This window comes from Chiloscyllium punctatum, chromosome 15 (assembly GCF_047496795.1).
Source record: "Chiloscyllium punctatum isolate Juve2018m chromosome 15, sChiPun1.3, whole genome shotgun sequence".
Taxonomy (NCBI): domain Eukaryota; kingdom Metazoa; phylum Chordata; class Chondrichthyes; order Orectolobiformes; family Hemiscylliidae; genus Chiloscyllium; species Chiloscyllium punctatum.
In genome coordinates this window covers 82,012,180-82,032,526 of record NC_092753.1, presented here as the reverse complement: position 1 = coordinate 82,032,526, position 20,347 = coordinate 82,012,180, and the positions used below count along the sequence as shown (strand labels likewise).

The 20,347-nt window shown below is 42.4% G+C and overlaps 1 protein-coding gene across 2 annotated transcripts in view; it reads right to left on the bottom strand.

Moving 5' to 3' along the window:
- Positions 1–20,347, bottom strand: part of LOC140486459 (bromodomain and WD repeat-containing protein 1-like) — a 212,412-nt gene that overhangs the window by 70,101 nt on the left and 121,964 nt on the right. For both annotated transcript variants that reach the window (XM_072585656.1, XM_072585657.1), the window contains 2 exons: positions 7,203–7,310; positions 5,013–5,137 (listed from right to left, as the gene is read on the bottom strand). In XM_072585656.1, the coding sequence (XP_072441757.1) occupies positions 5,013–5,137; positions 7,203–7,310 (233 nt within the window). The remainder of the gene's footprint in view (positions 1–5,012; positions 5,138–7,202; positions 7,311–20,347) is intronic.

The window sequence follows — 20,347 nt, the reverse complement described above, 5'->3', positions numbered from 1 at the left end:
AATGCTTCAATTAAAATGCTTACCTACAAAAAGCAGTCACAACAAAGTCATTAAAAGGTTAGTTAACTTTAGAATTAACTTTTTTTTTAGTTAGTACATAGTAGCTAGATGCTTACAAAATAATGTGAATTTTGAATATATAATTGAAGTTTCTTGGATGTGACCTTATTAGATTACAATATAATGCAGCCTTCCAACATGAAAAGGGTCCCCACCTCTGCACTAAACCAATGATCTAGATTTTGTGGCAGGATTGAAGAGACTAGCAATATTCACTGTTACTACAGAATAAATCATACAACTGTTTTCAAAGTCAGTATATGTTCACTTAAACACCAAAATCAAGTAGTTATTGGGTGATTTCCCCTACTTCTCGACAAAGTTTAGTACACTGGTATGTCACTAAAGCATGGACACATATGAAGGGAATCAAGATGCAGTGTTAAATCACCGGCAAGTCAAGAAATACTGAAGTAACAATTCAAGTTAAACTCTAGCCATTTAAGTTTAAGTGAATTCTTAGCACACATATGAACAGGAAAATGGCACTCAGTCCTCTAGCTTGCTCTGCTACTCAATACAATCATGGCTCGACACTATATTCCTGCCATTCCTACTATTCCAGGACTGCCTTATTAATCAAGAATCTACCAATCTTGGCCTTAAAAAGATTAATCAACCACGCCCCTGTCACCCTCTGGCAAGAGTTCCAAAGATTTGCAACCCTTTAAGAGAAAATAAATTCTCATCTTCATATTAAATCATATACTTTTTATTTTTATATTGTGCTCCTCTTCCTCGTATCTCCCACAAGGGGAACATCCGTTTAGCATTCAAACTGTCAAGTTTCCCAAAGATCTTGTGTGTTTCAGTAAGGTCACCTCATTCTTCTCAAACCTCCATGGATACAGGATCAACCTGTCCAGCCTTTCCTCATTCAAGGCAGAAATCTAGTAATTGAACCTCCTTAGTTAGGTTGAGTAACTTGACCAGAATCTGGAGAATAAGGTGGGGAAAATATGAGATTGTTAACTTTGGCACAAAGAATGAAAAAGCAGAGTATTATTTAAATGAAGAACGACTGCTGAATCTGAGGTGTAGAGGGATCTAAGTATCTTGGTGTATAAGTCTCAAACGTCATGCTTCAGTTACATAGGGCATTGGTGAGTCCACATCTCAGGAACAATACTGGCATCTATGCAACAATAAGGAAACTTGCCCCGGTAGCCCCCTGGTCACAAAAACAGGATGAATCCAATCTGGCTAATTACCATCCTGTCAGTCTATTCATGATCATTAGTAAAGTGATGGAAGATACCATCAACAGTGCTACCAAGAAGCATCTGCTTAGCAATAACCAGCTCAGTGATGCCCAGTTTAGGTTCTACCAGGACCACTCAACTCCTGACCTCAATAGAGCCTTAGTTCAAACATGGACAAAAGTGCTGAATTCCAGAGATGAGGGAAGAGTGACAAACTTTGACATCAAAGCTGCATTTGACAGAACGCAGCATCAAGGAGCTCTAGCAAAATGGGAATCAATGGGTATTTGGGGACAAACTCTCCTCTGCTTGGAGTCATTCTTAGCACAAATTAAGATGGCTGTGGCTGTTGGAGATCAGTCACCTCAGTTCCAGGACATCTCTGCAGGAATTCTTCTGAGTAGAGTCCTAGGCCCAACCATTTTCAGTTGCTTCAACAGTAACCTTGCTGCCATCACAAGATCAGAAGTGGGGATGCTCGCTGACAATTGCACAATGTTCACCACCATCACAACTCATCAGACACTAGAGGTAAAAACAATGACTGCAGATGCTTGAAACCAGATTCTGGATTAGCCTTCATCAGGCTTTTGCCCGAAATGTCGATTTTGAAGCTACTTGGATGCTGCCTGAACTGCTGTGCTCTTCCAGCACCACTAATCCAGATACTGAAGCAGTCCATATTCAAATACAAGTCTTTGGGCTGACAAGTATAAGGTAACATACGCCCCACCGAAATGCCAGGCAAAGACCATCTCCAAAAAGAGATAATCTAACTACTACCCATTGACATTTAATGGCATTACTATCATTGAATCCCCCAACAATATCATTGATCAGAAACTCAACTGGAATCACCATAACAAGAGCAGGCAAGAGGTTAGGAATATTGCAGCAAATAATACCTCCTTACTCCCCAAGGCCTGCTCACCACCTATAACGCACTGTCAGGAATGTGATAAAATACTCCCCACTTGTGTGGTTGAGAGCAGTTCCAACAACATTCGTTAAATTTGACACCATCCAGGATAAAGTACCCTCAAATTGTAATAGCATCCACAAACACCAACTCCTTTAACCATAGACATTCAGTATCAGCAGTGTTCTATCTACAAGAATCACTGCAGAAGTTCACCAAAGATACTTTGACAGCACCTTCCAAACCTACAACCACTTTAATCTCAAAGGACCAGAACAGCAGATACATTAGAACACCAGCACCAAGTTTCCCCTCCAAGCCACTCACCATCCTCACTTGAAAATATATCAGTGTCCCTTCGCTGTAGCTGGATAAAAAGCCTGGAATTCACTCCTTAATTGCAATGTGGGTCAATCAATAGCATGTGGATATGAGCATTGTAAGTTGTAGCTTACCACCATCTTCTCAAGGGCAACTGTGGATAGGCAATAAACATCTGACCAGCCAGCAATGCCCACAGTCCCCAAAGAAAACAAAAACATTTCAGTTACCGCATTCAGTTTTAGTCTCCTTACTTAAGGAAGGATGGGAGCTTTCCAGAAGCATTAGGATTTTGGAAAATTAAAAGAAGTGCATTTACTGACTAGGTAGCCAATTCTTTTAACACAGAAGTTTGGAGTACAACAGGACTAGCAGACTGGTCAGCTTTCAGTTCTATTTAATTTCTCAGTGGCCTAACAATCACAAGGGAAATTGTTTTAAGTTTTTTTGCATCATTTTAGATTCTGATTCACAATTATTTCTAGGATGCTATTGTATTCACTGCAGTGAAGACACCATATTCCATTAATTCTCCAGACTAGCTCTCTCAAGTATCAATATTCACTCTACTCATTCCTTTCCTTTCTGAAAATTTGTAGAAACTTTCATTGCTTTGGTATTTTTAGCTAGCTTCTTGAATTCTGATTTATCCCTCCTCATTAATATTTTGGACTTGTTTGCCGTTCTATTATAGCCAATCATTTGACAGACTGCTCATCTTTGCTGAATGTTTGCTACTTATTTTCAGTTTGATGCTATTTTAAACTTTCTTAATTAGCCACAGATCGTGCATCCTTCCCTTAGGATCACTCTCTCGCACTGGAATGCACGTTTCCTGAGTTTTCAGCAATCTCCTTAAATGTCTTTCACTGTACCTCTACCTGAACTATCCCATCACTTTGGCCACTCTGTCTTCATGCTGTTCTAATTATATTAATTTAAAGCACCCTTCTCTCCCTGTAACGGAGTGCAAAATTCAACTGTTTGTTTATGATCACTATTACCAAATTATGTTTTGTGTCAATGCACATTACCAAATTTACTAAGCTTGTCATCTGCTTGCCTTTAGAATACATTGCTCCTGAAAACAAACTATAAATCTGTTATTCAGGCAACCTGTGCCATTCTGATTCATCCAAACAATAGATAGTTTAAAATCACTTGTGATTGTTGCCATGTCTTCAAGTCCTCTTTTATTCTTTCCATACATCTTTCCCTGTATTGTGATTGCTGTCAGGGTACTACGAATCACTTCCAAAATTGACAACCTAGCTTTACTATTTCTGACCTCTACCCAATTGACTCCATAACCTGATCTCCATAATTGAGGCAATTATACAGACATCCTCCTTAATTAGAACTATCTTCCCACCTTTTCCTAGCATGTATCTTTGAACATTCAAGTCATAGTCTTGGCCAACCTCTCTCATGATCACATTATGCATTCATTCATGAAATAATTAATTTTAATACACAGAGAAACCTCTCTGGCACTGAAAAGTTACTTCTAAAATAGTGAATTCTCATAACTTGGTACTTTTTCTGTCAACTTTCTTGTATTATTCTCCTTTTCCCTTTTTTGTGTTTGCTTTCTATATATAATTAGGCATAGAATAAAGTGGTCGAACATATACATTGTGATATAGAATCAGCAGGACCTCCTACAGTTCCTATTTTCTTTTGAGTGCCTTAGGGTTCCAAAATAGAGTTAACAGAAATAAGCGCATGCTTTTGATCCAAAGAGATCCAGACACATCTTGTTAAACAAATTGGCTTCTGTCTAAAGCACAGATTAGACAGACATATTGAATGCAGATCTGAATCCAACACTGCCATTTTAGACCTCAATGCTCCAGGTGAGAACCTCTCTTAACTGAAAATACTTTAAGCAATATGAATTTCCCATTCCACAAAGACAACTGTTGCCATTTAAAAGAATTATCCCTACTCAAAGTTTAGTTGCTGTTTGATTAATTCTGGCTGATAATGCTTTACATATTTTTGATGCTTTCTGTAGCTGTTACAAGTTTCAAAATTCTCAAGGGGACGGTGGACAATGGCAGGTACATTGAGCAAGATCAGACATCACCTATGACTTTATGGCATAACAAAATTGAGAACTAAATGACCTACTCTTATTCTTGAGTTTCGATATTTCATATATGTAGATTTAAATGTACAACAGTAATTGCTGTTTTCTCAGTTTTCCTTTTGAAGCAGCATCGGAAGACGTTGAACTGGCACAACTTCTTCAACATATGCATGGTGCATATTGAAGGAAACTAATAGTCAAAACAAAACTGGAAGGAAAATTCTACATCTTTAAGGATTAATGCTCTTAAGTAAATTTCTAGACATGTTCTTTAATAAAACCATGGAAAAGTTACAGCCTAAGAGGAGGCCATTCAGCCCATATGTCTATACTAAGCAACAACTGTTTTAAAATCAAGTTAATACATTTATTTAACTAAAATATTCTTAACCAAAAATATTAAGCACACTGAACGTACTTCAGAGAAAACGACTTATCCACAATTTTGCCTGTGTCCTGATCTATGAAGGCAAGTTTGAGACAACACAGTGTAGGAGGGCCAACTTCATATTTTAGTCCAACAATTTTTAAAAATTCTTGATCCTGTTGGAAACAAAATTAAAGTAAAGTTAAAAATAAATTTCGAGTTCTAGGAAGTTCAGAGTAACGCCTGACCGTAGAAAGTCACTGAAACATTTAAAACCTAGTCAATACTCACTAATCAAATGTTACTTTACCTGGTTAGTAATCTGCTATCTTTATACAAACACATCTACCATTAGTAAACTGAAACAAACTTTCAGATTTAGCAATTTATTCATTGAACAAATATAGTGAAGTATCAGAGAAAATGGAATGGAAATGATGATTTATTTTAATGTTCTGACGGATAAACATAGCATCGAGTCAGACTTTTTTTTTCATTCTTTGCATAGCTTGCAACTTCAACATTTGAAGGTGGAAGAGGAAGAGAGGAAAAAATAAAAATTGTTCCTACTGGTGACCATTACCCAGCACACTGTCACTAAAACAGTATAATGCACAAATCAGCTCCCAGAATAAAATCTGGTTTGATATATCATGCTTTTTAAAAAAAAAACCAGTGACCATTCACTGAAACACTGACACATAAAATTGAAGATTTTCTTTAACAATACAGAAGTTTACCACACCAAAGGAAAAGGAAATAAACCAAATCAAGCTACTTAGACAGAGTTTTAAAGATCTTAAAATGGAGTATTAGCTATTCCACAATACCATCTCTTCAAAACGATTCAAATTCTTCGATATCAAATCTTTAGGTTCAACCTAACTGCTTCCTTCCAGTTCTCTACAGTGAATTATGAAGTCTTCTTACAAGAATATGCACAAAAGTTTAAGCTTCCTCAGTAATTTTTCCAATAATTTGCTAATTTGAAACCAAACACAAAATTTCCAAGCTAAACCTTTAGACCAAGGTAACTTTGTTTTTCTCTGCACTATCCTACACTCTTTTCTTATAAAAGAATTATGTAGGGTTCTGACCCCATTACATTTCCTCCAAGCTTTCCATTTCTGGGTTTTCTAAACTAAAATCAATCCTTAATTCTTCAAAGGAGAAAGCGAGGACTGTAGATGCTGGAGATCAGAGTCAAGTGTGGTACTGGAAAAGCACAGCAGGTCAGGCAGCACCCGAGGAGCAGGAGAATCCATGTTCCAGGCATAAGCCCTTATAAACCAAGAAATGGAGGTGCCAGTGTTTGATTGGGGTGGACAAAGTTAAAAATCTCACAACACTAGCTTATAGTCCTACAGATTTATTTGGAAGCATTAGCACTAGCTAAAAGATAAAAGACTTAACAGCAATCTAGGTTTGTTCAATATATTGTTTCAGTTGCATGACACTTACCTTTTGCTATGAATTCTGTGTCTTATGATCCTGTTCCACAGCTACCTGATGAAGGAGCAACGCTATGAAAGCTAGTGCTTCCAAATAAACCTATAGGACTTGAACCTAGCATTGTGATTTTTAACTTCTAAAATAAAAGGAAGCTAATGCTTCAATACTCTGTTGGAAACTTCACAATACGATTAAATCTTCCTTTAACATTCAACAGCATTTGAAGACATTTGCTCTATGATGCAATCTGGATTAGGCCACAGTTCCTGACGTTTGCTTTCAGCCCTTCACAAAAGTAACCAATAGCCATAATCCACCAGTTTGAAATCTAAACTCAAAAAAATTAGCACATATATCTCACACCTTTCAACATAGTTAAAAGCAACATTAGGGAGTGAAATGGAAGCTTCCTGGTACAGATCGACGCTCAGACAAGAAAAGTAACATAGGCAGAATAACTACCACTATCCATGGTAGTATGCCTAGTTGGTATCTTCAGTTATGAAAATTAAACCAAAAACCTTTAAAGTTAAAGAAAAAAATACATACAATTGTAATCCTTAAAATGTCACCCTGATGTAGCAATAATGAAATATCAGCATTTATTGATAGGTTTTAAAACAAAACAGATTTGTTTAACACGAACACGAACACAACATAGTTGCGTATGCACAGTATCACTAATTGTGAATTTAACAACTGAAATTGCTGAAACTAAGTTGCTCACATTCAAGCTTTATAAATTCTTGAAGTCAAAGATTAGTTTGTAAATTCATGAATCAATCTTACCCTAATTTCCAGTTTATGCCACGGCTGCTTGCGTAAGCTAATGGTGTATATTTTTGCCTTTTTGACAGCTTCTACATAGGCTTCATGGCCTTGCCTAAAGTAGACAACCTGTTGAAACAAATTCTTTTCAGCTCAAAAACAACTGTAATTTTGTATAAGTATAAAAAGCAATAGTCCAAAGCGAATAACCTTTAAGTGTCACTGAATGATTAATATCTACATTTCCAACAGGAGTAAGCGCTATTACCAAATGTTTAAAACGCGAGGGAGACTGAAAGCAAGTAGTATCAAGCCAGTGAGGTTAACATATGTGAAGAGAAAATGGTAGAACTAAAAAACTTTGCAGCAGTGCACTTGTTCAATCTATTGTAGTTCTTTGAGGAACTAACACATTGTGGATAAAGGGAAACTTAATATTAATCTTCAAAGACTATCATGGAAAAGCTCATGGCAGAGACTGTTGCATATTCATATGGAAAGGTATTTGGGTGGCTAACAGGAAGCAGAAAGTAGACATAACTGGATCTTTTTCAGGATGGTAAGATATAACAAGTAGTGTGCCAAAGGGACTGTGCTGGGACTTCAATTGCTTACAATTTATACAAATGTTTGAATCAAAGGACTGAAAACATGGCTGACAAATTTGTTCATGACACAGCTAATTTGGAAAGTGGGTTGAAAAGTGGACATGAGGCCATTGCAAACATAGACAGACTGACAAAGAAGTGGCAAACAGAGTATAATTTGGAACAATGTTAAATTTCCATTTTGATAGAAAGCTTTAAAAAATTATAACCAAAGTAGTAAGGATTGCAGAGTAAAGTTAAACGATTAAATTGGAATCTCTCTAGACATTAATATAATGTTAAAGGGTAAATCTTCACTGACTGCACATTCTGGAAGTGGGTGAGGTTGACAGTCATGCAGGAATGCGGATGACTCCAACTCCATTTAGACAGTCATTTTCCATTACTCCCCCTACATTTAGCATCTTCCATTCAGAAATACTTTCCTAGTCATCCCCCAGCCAATGAGGTTCGCTTGTGTGATCTTGCCCCATGTTGAAACCTATCACACTTACCTTGCCTGGGGAAGTAGCGGAGCCAGAACTCATTTGCAGGGCCACCCCAAAGCTAGGACATATCACACCTACATTGTCAGGAAATTGTCTACATAACGGTTCCCAGAATTAGGGCATTTACAGTTGCATTATCTCCAAGGATGATCTCAGCCTACCACTGTACCTAGGTTAACGTGATAATGAAGGTGGAGTGGCCAGAATCTTGGTGAGCATTACCAACTGATCTGTATCAAGAGGGTGTGTTTTCTTTGTTTGGGGGTGGTCTCTCTGACTCAACTTTGCACACCTGCAAAGAGTATCAGAGGGGTCACCTAGAATCATAGAGATGTACAGCATGGAAACAGGCCCTTCGGTCCAACCAGTCCATGCCGACCAGATATCCCAAACCCAATTTAGTCCCACCTGCCAGCACCTGGCCCATATCCCTCCAAACCCTTCCTATTCATATACCCAAATAAATGCCTCTTAAATGTTGCAATTGTACCAGCCTCCTCCACTTCCTCTGGCAGCTCATTCCATACAGATACCACTATCTGCGTGAAAAAGTTGCCCCTTAGGTCTCTTTTATATCTTTCCCTTCTCACCCTAAACCTATGCCCTCTAGTTCTGGACTCCCCCACCCCAGGGAAAAGACTTTGCCTATTTACCCTATCCACGCCCCTCATAATTTTGTAAACCTCTATAACGTCACTCCTCAGCCTCCGACGCTTCAGGTAAAACAACCCCAGCCTGTTCAGCCTGTCCCTATAGCTCAAATCCTCCAACCCTGGCAACATCCTTGTAAATCTTTTCTGAACCCTTGCAAGTTTCACAACATCTTTCCAATAGGAAGGAGACCAGAATTGCACGCAATATTCCAACAGTGGCCTAACCAATGCCATTTACAGCCGCAACATGGCCTCCAAACTCCTGTACTCAATACTCTGAACCAATAAAGGAAAGCATACCAAACGCCTTCTTCACAACCCTATCTACCTGCAACTCCACTTTCAAGGAGCTACGAACCTGCGCTCCAAGGTCTCTTTGTTCAGCAACACTCCTTCGGACCTTACCATTAAGGGTATAAGTCCAGCTAAGATTTGCTTTCCCAAAATGCAGCACCTCGCATTTATCGGAATTAAACTCCATCTGCCACTTCTCAGACCATTGCACATCTGGTCCAGATCCTATTGTAATCTGAGGTAACCCTCTTCGCTGTCCACTATACCTCCAATTTTGGTGTCATCTGCAAACTTACTAACTGTACCTCTTATGCTCGCAGCCAAATCATTTATGTAAATGACAAAAAGTAGAGGACCCAGCACCGATCCTTGTGGCAATCCACTGGTCACAGGCCTCCAGTCTGAAAAACAACCCTCCACCATCACTCTGTCTACTACCTTTGAGCCAGTCCTGTATCCAAATGGCTAGTTCTCCCTGTATTCCATGAGATCTTACCTTGCTAATCAGTCTCCCATGGGGAATCTTTTCAAACACTTTACTGAAGTTCATATAAATCACATCTATTGCTCTGCCCTCATCAATCCTCTTTGTTACTTCTTCAAAAAAACTCAAATCAAGTTTGAGAGACATAATTTCCCACCCACAAAGCCATGTTGACTATCCTGAATCAGTCCTTGCCTTTCCAAATGCATCTACATCCTGTCCCTCAGGATTCCCTCGAACAACTTGCCCACCAGAGGTCAGACTCACCGGTCTATAGTTCCCTGGCTTGTCTTTACCGCCCTTCTTACACAGTGGCACGTTTGCCAATCTCCAGTCTTCCGGCACCTCACTTGAGATGCAAATATCTCAGCAAGAGGCCCAGCAATTTCTCTAGCTTCTCACAAGAGTTCTCGGGTACACCTGATCAGGTCCTGGGGATTTATCCACCTTTAACCGTTTCAAGAACTCCAGCACTGCCTCCTCTGTAATCTGGACATTTTGCAAGATGTCACCATCTATTTCCCTATTGTCTATATCTTCCATATCCTTTTCCACAGTAAATACTAAATTCATTTAGTATTTCCCCCATTTTCTGTGGCTCCACACAAAGGCCGCCTTGCGCTCTTGTACAAGCTTTAATAAATTTGAACTGCTTGCAGAAGTTGGTGTTTGCGAATTGCACATCGTGTGCAAAACCTCAGGAAAAGAACCTAACATATGGTCATAGCAGTGAGATTCCAACATACACAGAGCTGCCAGGCACACTGAATAAGGAATAGTCAGTGTTGGTTGCGTGAGACAGATTGGCCGATAAGGTAAGCTTCACTTTGATCTCTCGCTCTCTACAGTCTCCTGGGACTCAGTGGTGTCAGAATCTTTGAAGTAACTCGCACACCAATGAGTCAATTTGCACAAACTAGGGTGAAATTGGAGTGAGAGTACCCTAGGAATCCGGGAGTTCAGAGCCCTGGGATACACACACCAAGTAAAGCAGAGTCACTGTGTCTGTCTCAGCACCCTGCCTTGGACCAGTTGTTAAGCGGGGAAATCCCCCACGCGATGGTCAGGAACCTGAAGTGGATGCAGAGGCTACCATTACAATTGCAAAGATGTCAGCTAGAGAAACAAATATAACCACACAGGGCAAGCATTAGCTAAGTCAGGAGCTGTAACCCCTTTGTATCGATTATGCTGGGATGATCCTAAGAATAAGGAACGACTCAGCCAATCTCTCAAGATGTTTAAATAAGAAACTGAGCAATCAAATCTGGCCACTAGGAAGGACGTGGGACATAGGGAAATGTTTAAAGGCTGAAGAGGCAACCTGGAAGCGCAATATGGGCACTCAGTGGAAAACTTGAATAACTGCCTGGCGAAAAGCAGCTGAGGTATTAAAAGACAAATCTAAGTAGAACAGCTGGGAGAACACGTGCCGGAGAGCAATTCGATTATGTGATAACGAGGGTGACCCTAAGCCTTAGCGACTGTTGAAGACTCAGCGCAAAGACTATGATCTAAATGCAAGAAACCAAGAAAAGCTAAGAGCCATTCGACAGACTAACTATCTAGGATTAAAATGCCAAACCCAGCTACCGGCCGAGTGCAAAACGGAGGTACCTCCGGACATGTCTGGTCTGGTGTTGTTCCAAATTGCTGACATTGATGAGCAGGAGGAGGACTGACAAATCCCAGCTAGCGCCCCGCCCGTGCCCCCACATTGGTCGCTGCACCCAACTATCCCCGCTAGAGACATGACAACACCACCTCAACCTACCAGCCCACGACCACCACCCCCACCATAACCTTCAGTGCCATCTGTCCCCCCGCACTCTCTCCCTCGGCAACAGCAAAATTCCGAGCCTCCACTTTCTGACCACAATCAAGCTCCTGAAAGCGTCGCTGACCCAATCGCTATCAGGAAGCAATTAAACACTTTTTCAGACTCAGAGAACAGGGCACATTGTCCTATAACTTCAACACAGACAGTGGTAGCAAACGTGACGGGCCCCACTAATATGACGTTGACAGCAAGGATGGGCCCAGAAAGGTCACAGATGGAACAGCTTACCCAGCCTGCCTAACCGAAACTGAAACAGCAACACTGCCCATAAATGCAAACAAAGACAATTCCCTACCTGGACAGTGCCTAACCCAAACCCTGGTGCAGCGGAAGAGGCCACTACACCCCCTGGAAATCCCACACACACCTCAGGGCCTCTTCAGTCTGTGCTGCAAGGCTTTGACCCCAAGTGAGGGTTCTAGGTGGAAAACCCAGTTAGGGAGTTACAACGATTGGTAGGCCTTTTCCAGAGCTGTTCCCCGGGGACCAACTCCAAACGATTGGGGTGCTCTCCAGAGAACCCTGCAACCACCGGTAGATGTAACTAGGATACTGGGGCTGCCCAAAGCAAGAGGATGCCGGTTCAGACTTTTAGGATTGGTTTTGAACCACATACTCCATTTATGCATGGGACACGGCTTATAATGCAGGAAATCCCTCACCCCAGTTTAATGCCCTACTGCTACAATGTATCCTGGAGGGTGTAGCTACTGCTATTAGAACCAACAATATGGATTGGCCAGATAACACCCATCCACAAATGAGAAGAGCGCTCACTTATTACTGGCATAGTCCTGAAGACCCAAAACAGGCTAAGTTCAAGCATGAAATGATACAGCGATGCATGGCCCCTCACAAAGATTCATCCTAATGTCCCTGTTGCAGGCCCTGACGCCCTTAGATACCACCCGATGGAACCCCACCATTGTTCCCAGGGTGGGTCAATGGATATGACCACACATATGCCATTCACCTGAATGGCTCCTCTAGTGCACCGTTTCATCGTTCCCCTTACACTCTCCATCCCCTTTCCGCAACTACCACCATCACCCTCGACCCCATGGTGGGCCATCCCCATGGACAATGACACAACCAAATGCAGAACAGTTTTCACTGTGGCATGGATGGTCATTGGCAGAGTGCCCACTGTTGAACCCACAATACGGATCTCCAGCCAGGGGTGAGCTCACTACACTGGAGACCCCTTCCCAGCCTGATCAACCTCCCTTCTGCTTTATCCTGCCCTCACTAAAGACCCAAAGTATGAACCAGTAATCCGCTTAATTGTTTTGGGTAAAGAAATCCCCTTCATGATTGATACTGGCACCATTGCCTCAACACTTAAACCTCCTGTGCTCGCCAACACAGGTTTGGGCTCTCACCCAGCTCTATGCACCTTAGTGGTCTAACTGGACAGGATAGGCAGTATCCCCTAACAGAACCATTCGCGGTTCAGTTTGGCCCCCAAATCTGCACTGTCCAATTCACTCAAACCACTAATGTAGGCATTAACCTGGCGGGGAGGGATTTGTGGTGTGCCCTTCAGGTCAAGATGCTCTGCCTTGATGAGGGCATTACAATTAGACATCATTCTACCAAGAGACAGTTCTGGATCTATTGTGCACCCCAAATTATTGCCAAAGGATTTTACACCTCCTCTATGAGTCCCTGATCCCCATGTAACCCTTTTGCCATGATTTCATGGAGCCTCCACTGAGCTGGCAGCCACCTTTATCCCCTTCCTGGAGTCCGCTGTCACTGTTACAGTCACGGGACACACTGACGGGAAACAGGGATCCACCCTGTTAGCAGACACTCCTGCCCACCTCTGGAATCAACCAGGGTTGGTTTCTCCCCACATTGTATTCCCTGTTCACAGGTAAGGTAAAGCAAAGGCGCTGGGATTTTTAGCACACCAGTTACGCAGCAGTCAAACCACAGTATCACTAATCAGACCCAAATGCTGACCAATGAGCAGTTAACTTTTTTTCTCTAGCCCTTACACTGTGGCGGGTTTACTTCGCCACTATTAACCCTGACACGACCCATCAGAAGAATCCTTTCCCGACCTCTGATCAGCCTCTAAGCATGAAGTGAAGTGCACTCCTGTGGATCCTCTCAAGATCCAAATTACACCAGGAGCCGAACTGCCTTCAATACCCTCTAAGACCAGAAACCATAGAAGGGATATGAGCTTTGATAGACTTGTTCCTCCAACAAGTAGTTTAGTCCCCTGCCAATCGCCCTGTAACACCTTCATTCTACTGGTCCCGAAGCCAGGATGCCCAGATTGGAGGTTATTACAGCATCTCCGACAGAACGACAGTAGTGCAGCCTCTACACCTGGTTGTGCCGAACCCTGCAACAATTCTCAGCAATACCTCTGCCAGCACCTGTGTTTTCACCATAGGTGACCTGCAGCATGCCTTCTTTCCTCTCCCCCTGGCAGCGGAGTCTCAATATTCGTTTGCTTTCACCTTTAAGGGTCAGCAGTACCCATGGCCGCACTTGCCCCAGGAATCTGCCCATTCGCTCACTTTATTCTCCCAGGTACTGCACCGACAGCTGACGGTTCCACAGTCGTTCAGTATGTGGATGACTTACTCCGAGCTAGCCCCTCGGAATCTGCTAACATTGCAGATACCAACCATCTCCTAAACACCACCACTCTTGGGGATATGTTATACCATCCAACAAGGTTCAGCACGCCCAGCGCATTCAGCACATTCCAGGGACATTGCACAACGTTTCAGATCGGTAGTTGACCCTGGACTGCATCGTGTCCATCCCAGCAATCCCTTCCCCCATGAGCAAATGCGTGCCTATTTAGGTTTGGTAAACTACTGCCGGCATAAGCTCCCCAATGTTATGTTACTTACTAAGTAGCTAACCCCTTTAGCCTCTCATACACCCTCAAAGACTTTCACCTTAGTGGAAGCCCAGAAGTCAGCTTTCAATTAATTAAAAACATCCCAGGCTAGTGCTCTAGTCCTCGGAAGGTCATTGTGTGACAGACACTCCAGCTCTATGCCAGTATCCTAGCAGACCGCTGTTTTAGCCCAGACCTACGGAGCTCGCAAGAGGTCAGTGGCCTATTACTCAACATGCCTTGACCTCGTCGCCACAGGCTTTCCACTTTGCTCTCAAATTCTGCTGGCTACCTATTCCCTTGTGACAGCCGTGTCTAATATAACCCTCCAGAAACCCTTGACCGTCTATTCATCACCCGCGATTGTAGCCCTCCTGACTTCCCACCAAACCCAACACCTTACACAGGCTCGACTCAGCTATTAACAACCCCCTCATGACCTTCTCCTACTGCTCGATTGTTAACCAGGCGACTTTCCTCAGTGTCCCTCCAGATGAGCTTCCTGAGCAACCCCATGACTGCCTTTTGCACAACCACTCCTTGACAACCCCCTGACTAGACCTCTCAAGACACTCCATTGCCCACATCAGATTTAACTCACTTTGTAGATGGCAATTCATCATTATCACCCTTAGGAGTGCCTCTTTCAGGATATGCAATCGTAACCCTCACTGACACATGAGAAACAGCCTCCCTCAACCCCCCAGTTTCCACTCAGAAAACAGAACTCTTCACGCTGACACAAGCCTGTGTCCCAGCCACAGGGAAAACGGTCAATCTCTACACAGATTCACGATACACGTACGGAGTGGCCCACGACTTTGGCCAGCTTCGGTCCCAGTGAAGATTCTTGACCTCTTCAGGCACCCTTATTCACAACACAGTGTATGTCCAAAATCTCCTTAAAGCGATTCTCCTCCCCAAGCAATTGGCCATACTCAAATATGCTACCCATCTCTTGGACAGGTGTGCGCCATGGCATGCCAGAGCTGACCAAGCCTCCATGGAGGTGGCAAGGGCTCGCAATTCAATCGTGTCCACTATTAACTGGCAGGCATCCAAGTGAAAATCTGCTTCAAAAACAAAACGGCATTCAAGATGTTGTCATGGTGCAGCATTTACAGGGGGACGCCCCTGATTCAGCAAAGCAGATATGGAAGACACATGAGTGTTCGCACTCTGTCAGGAAGCCTTGACTAAGCTAACACATGAAATAGGCCTGGTTGAAGGTCTTACCTTTGGCCCTGTATCACATGAGGATTACCCCACACTCGACCACTGGGCTGTCGGCAGCTGAGATAATCTACGACAGACCCAGTTGGACCCCTTGGGATGCAGACACAAACCCACCCACCCGAATAGATCTAAATATTATGGGAGAGGAAATGCAGGCATTCTTTCGTCAGCTAACCTCGTCTCTAAAGTTCCTTCATTCACAGGTCAGGAATGCCTTTCAATCACCACCACAAGCAGTCAACCATGATTCAAACGATCTGAACGAACTTCCCATCCTACAGATAGGAGAGCTTATGCTGACCAAAACCAGGGACAGCCCCAAGCTCAGACACAGGTGGAAAGGACCGAACCAGGTGCTCCTACGAATGCAGACTATGCCAAAGTCCAAGGACAAAGCAAGTGGGTCCATTTAAGTGACTGCAAACAATGGTTCCCTCAAACAGCCTGATAACTGTACTCGCAGTCTATGGCACCATAGTTGCCATTGAAGCATACGGCCTAGAGGACAACTTGTTTTATAAGAATCATATTCGCGTTTGCATGGTAATCGGACTGTATGTTACCCACTCAGTCAGTAGATGCGTTGTTTGTTGCCATTCCTGGGTGGGATCCTCTTAACTTATACACAGTAGATACCTCAGACACCCCCTGTGTAGGCCAGAGCAGGAGGCTTAGAAGGATGGCTTCAGGTCGGTGAGTAAAGCTGATAAATTCAACACTCAGTCCCCCAACTCCTTGGGAGCCTGGGCAAGAGAAGGTACTATTCCTCATGATCCCACGAGATAATCCGCTTTGCTTCTCAGGACGGGGGTGAGGTTGTGCCTCTGCTTTGGTCCCCATGAATGCCTCTTGTGCCAAGCATCAATGTGCCCGCAGGCATTGCCAGGTCAGCCAAGGAATGTTCACCTGCACTTAGAATGAACAAAAGTGCTTAAATGTTATTCCAGGACAGCATTGCAACGGTATCCAGGTCAACTCAGCTTTAGTCATATCCTTTTTCTGATTACCAGCTGATCAGATTGGGGGAGACTCCAGCCAGAACAATAGCTGGCGGGACATGCAGTTTGCAGCTGACAGCCACACAGCAATTCAATGCCACCAGGCCAAAAGAGAGTTTGTGTTCGTTTTCAAAAGGACCTAACAACAGCCACTCCAATTCTCCCCGTCCTATTTGCTATAAGGACAGTCGGACCACTCACTGTCCTGTGCCCACAAAATGCCCTTACCTGCCGCAGGATAGCAGCCCTGGGGGAGAATCGGCAGAACGATCATGGCAAATATCAGAAATTACCTCATTTGTGGGTTGGCCATTCTCAGAAACAGTACCGTAAGAGGACTAAATGTAGTTAATCGCGAATTGGCAGAACTAAGGCTCTATGCACAACAGACCAGATATGCCGTTGACGATTTACTGGCCAAAAGAGGTGTCTGTCTAATTGTGGGGAATAAATGCATTACCCACATTATGGGCGAATCATACAACATAACACATGCCATTCAGTCCATTCAGCACCATTTAGATGATTTCAGACATAGCCCTCAATGTACAAGACTGGCTCGGTTGGCTGTTTGGGGGATCCTGGGAATTCTATTTGCTTCACGGGCTACTAACTTTTGCTGTCCTACTCACTTATGTAGCGTCTCAATGACTTGTTTAAACACTGGCTGTGGGATCATTATGAATGAGCTGCTAAGACCCTTCTCAGCTCCCATTTAGGAGAGTTATCATGGAATGATAAAAGGGAAGAATGTAATGTTGAAAGGTTAAACTGGAATATCTCTCTGAACATTAACATAATATTAATGGGTCAAACTGCACCAATTGAACATTCTGGAAAGTAGGTTGGGGACAACAGTCATGCAGGAATGCGGATGATTCCTACTCCATTTAGACAGTCATTTTCCACTACTCCCTCTACTATTATCTAAGTAAACTATCATTTAGCCCCTCCTATTCAGAAATACCTTCCTACCAACCCCCAGCCAATCAGGTTCACTTGCGCAATCTTCCCCAGTACTGAAGCCTATCTTGCCTGGGGAAGTCGCGGAGCCAGAATTCATTTGCAGGGCCATCCCAAAGCTAGGACATATCACACCTACATTGTCTTGGGGAATCACAGAGTCAGGAAATTGTCTGCATAACGATTCCACAGGACTAGGGCATTTACAGTTGCATTATCTCAGAGAATGATCTCATCCTACACCTGTACCTGGGGTCACGAGATTATGGGGGTGGAGTGGCCAGAGTATCGGTTAACATTACCAAATGACCTGTATAAAGGGGATGTGTTTTCTTTGTTCAAGGTCTCTCTTCTGACTCAACTTTGCATGCCTGCGAAGTGTGTCAGAAGGGTCACCTAGCTTGTACAAGCTTTAATAAACTTGAACTGCTTGCAGCAGTTGGTGTGTGCAAATTGCATCTCATGTATGAAACCTTGGGAAAAGAACCTAACAGCAGAACTCTGGAATGCAGAGGCAACCTAGTGTACGAACCTCAAGCAATTAATACACAAGTACAGCAAGAAATTAGGAATGCTAATAGTGTGAAGGGAAGTGAATGCCAAAATAGTAAGGTTATGTTCCAGTTATACAGTGCACTGAGGAGATCATATTTGGAGGCCTGTAACACAATACTGATCACCGATGGTCATATGGAAGGATTAAATGTATTGGAGACAATTCAGAGAAGCTTTACTACACCAATTGCTGGAATGGATAGGTTGTCTTATGAGGAAGGATTGAACAGGCAAGGCTTGTATCCATATGAGTTCAGAAAAGAAAGACATCTTGATTGATACATAAAAAAAACCTCAAGGGTCTCCAAAGTTAAAAATCACACAACACTAGGTTATAGTCCAACGGATTTATTTGGAAGTACTAGCATTCAGAGCGCTGCTCTTTCATCAGGTGGTTGTCAACTCAAACTCAAGGATCTCTTCAGGGTAGATTTGGAAAAGGAATTTCCTCATTTGGGAGAATTCAAAATGAAAGATTACTGTTTTGGGGTCACCAGATTGGGTGAAATCTTTTCACAGAGCTTTTTAAGTCTTGGAAACTCTCTTCCTGAAAGGGTGGTGCAGGCAGAGTCTTCGAACACAATAAAGGCAGAGCAGATACATTTTTATTAAGCAAGGAGTTGAAAGGTTATCAAGGGTGTGCAGGAGCATGGATTTGAAGTTACAATCAGATCAGCCTTGAACTTACTGAATGCCAGAGCAGGCTCGAGAACCAAATAGACCGTTCTTGTTCCTGAATTGTATATTTGTACTTTTCCAACAATTAAAAATGAACCTAATCATTGGTTTTAATCATACTTTATTCTATGCCTCAGTCAACAGAAGAGCAAGGAGATTATATTAGAACTGTATACACCGCCAGTTAGGCCACGGTGAGAGTCCAAAGTTTTGTTTGGTTCTCTCAATTCAAGGAATTAGGAAAATGGAGAGGATGCACAGGAAATATTCAAGAATGTCCCCAGAAATTGAGATTTTAAACTATGGGTAAATATCTAATAGGTTTGGATTATTTTCTTTGGAACAGAAAAACCTGGGAGATGATTGTTGACATCCATAAAACTCTGAAGGGTGTATTAAAAAATTCAGCTTCCCTTAACAGAGACAGCAACAACTGGAGGGCATGTATTGAAACAGAATTGGCAGAAGGATTAGAGGAGCTGTAAACAAGATATATTCAGCCAGGGCAATTGGGGTCGGAAACTCATTACCTGAAAGATCATAGAGAATGTCTAACTTGATGGCACAGGAACGGGCCCTTTGCCCACTATGTCTGTGTTAATCCTGATGCAATTCTAAACTAATCTCATCTACCTACACATGATCCATATCGATCTATTCCCCGCCTATATGCCTCTAAACAACACTCGTTGCATTTAAGAACTATTTGATAGCACTTGAAATGCTGTAACCTACCAGGCTGTGGACCAAAATTTTAAATGTAGGACTAGGATGTATTTTTTTTTAAACCAGTCGCCACAGATACAATGGGATGAAAATCTTCTTCATGCTGTAAATCAGGGGAGATAGTAGGGGTAATGGCAACATCACTGGACTAACAGAGGGGCTCAGGCTAATGCTAGTGGAACTTCGATTCAATTAATTGAGCTGGACTACTAAAATACTACGAGTGGTATCTCTAATCTGTACAGTTACCATTAGTTCTTGTAAAATCCAATAACCTTGAGGCAAATAAATCTATGATCTGTCATCCTGCCTCCATTTGGCCTATTTGTGACTCGAAATTCACAGTAAATGGTTGACTCTTGATATTGCTTTTGCCCCACCCCAAAATAGCCAAGCTAGCGTCTCAGTCCAAGGGCAATTAGGAATGAGACACTCATGCTGGCCTTCCCCATGGCACTCCTATCCCATAAAGATAAACAGTCCATGTTTCCATAATCTATTAAATAAGTTGAATATTTCTACAATGCATTCACAATTGACAGCAGCACTAATTACAAAGAATGGTGTACATTTTGGAAAAATCAGATAACAAAATGGAAGGAATATAGAAAAAATGCAAGATATTCTAGAAACACAAATAGCCAATGAATAATCACAATTTGCAAGGACGCAAAGTAGTATATAAAGATAGATAAATATACAGGTAAAGAGAGTGAAATGAAAGGTAAAATTCCCCCATTAGCTCTGTGAATTTGAACTCAGTATTAAAAATAT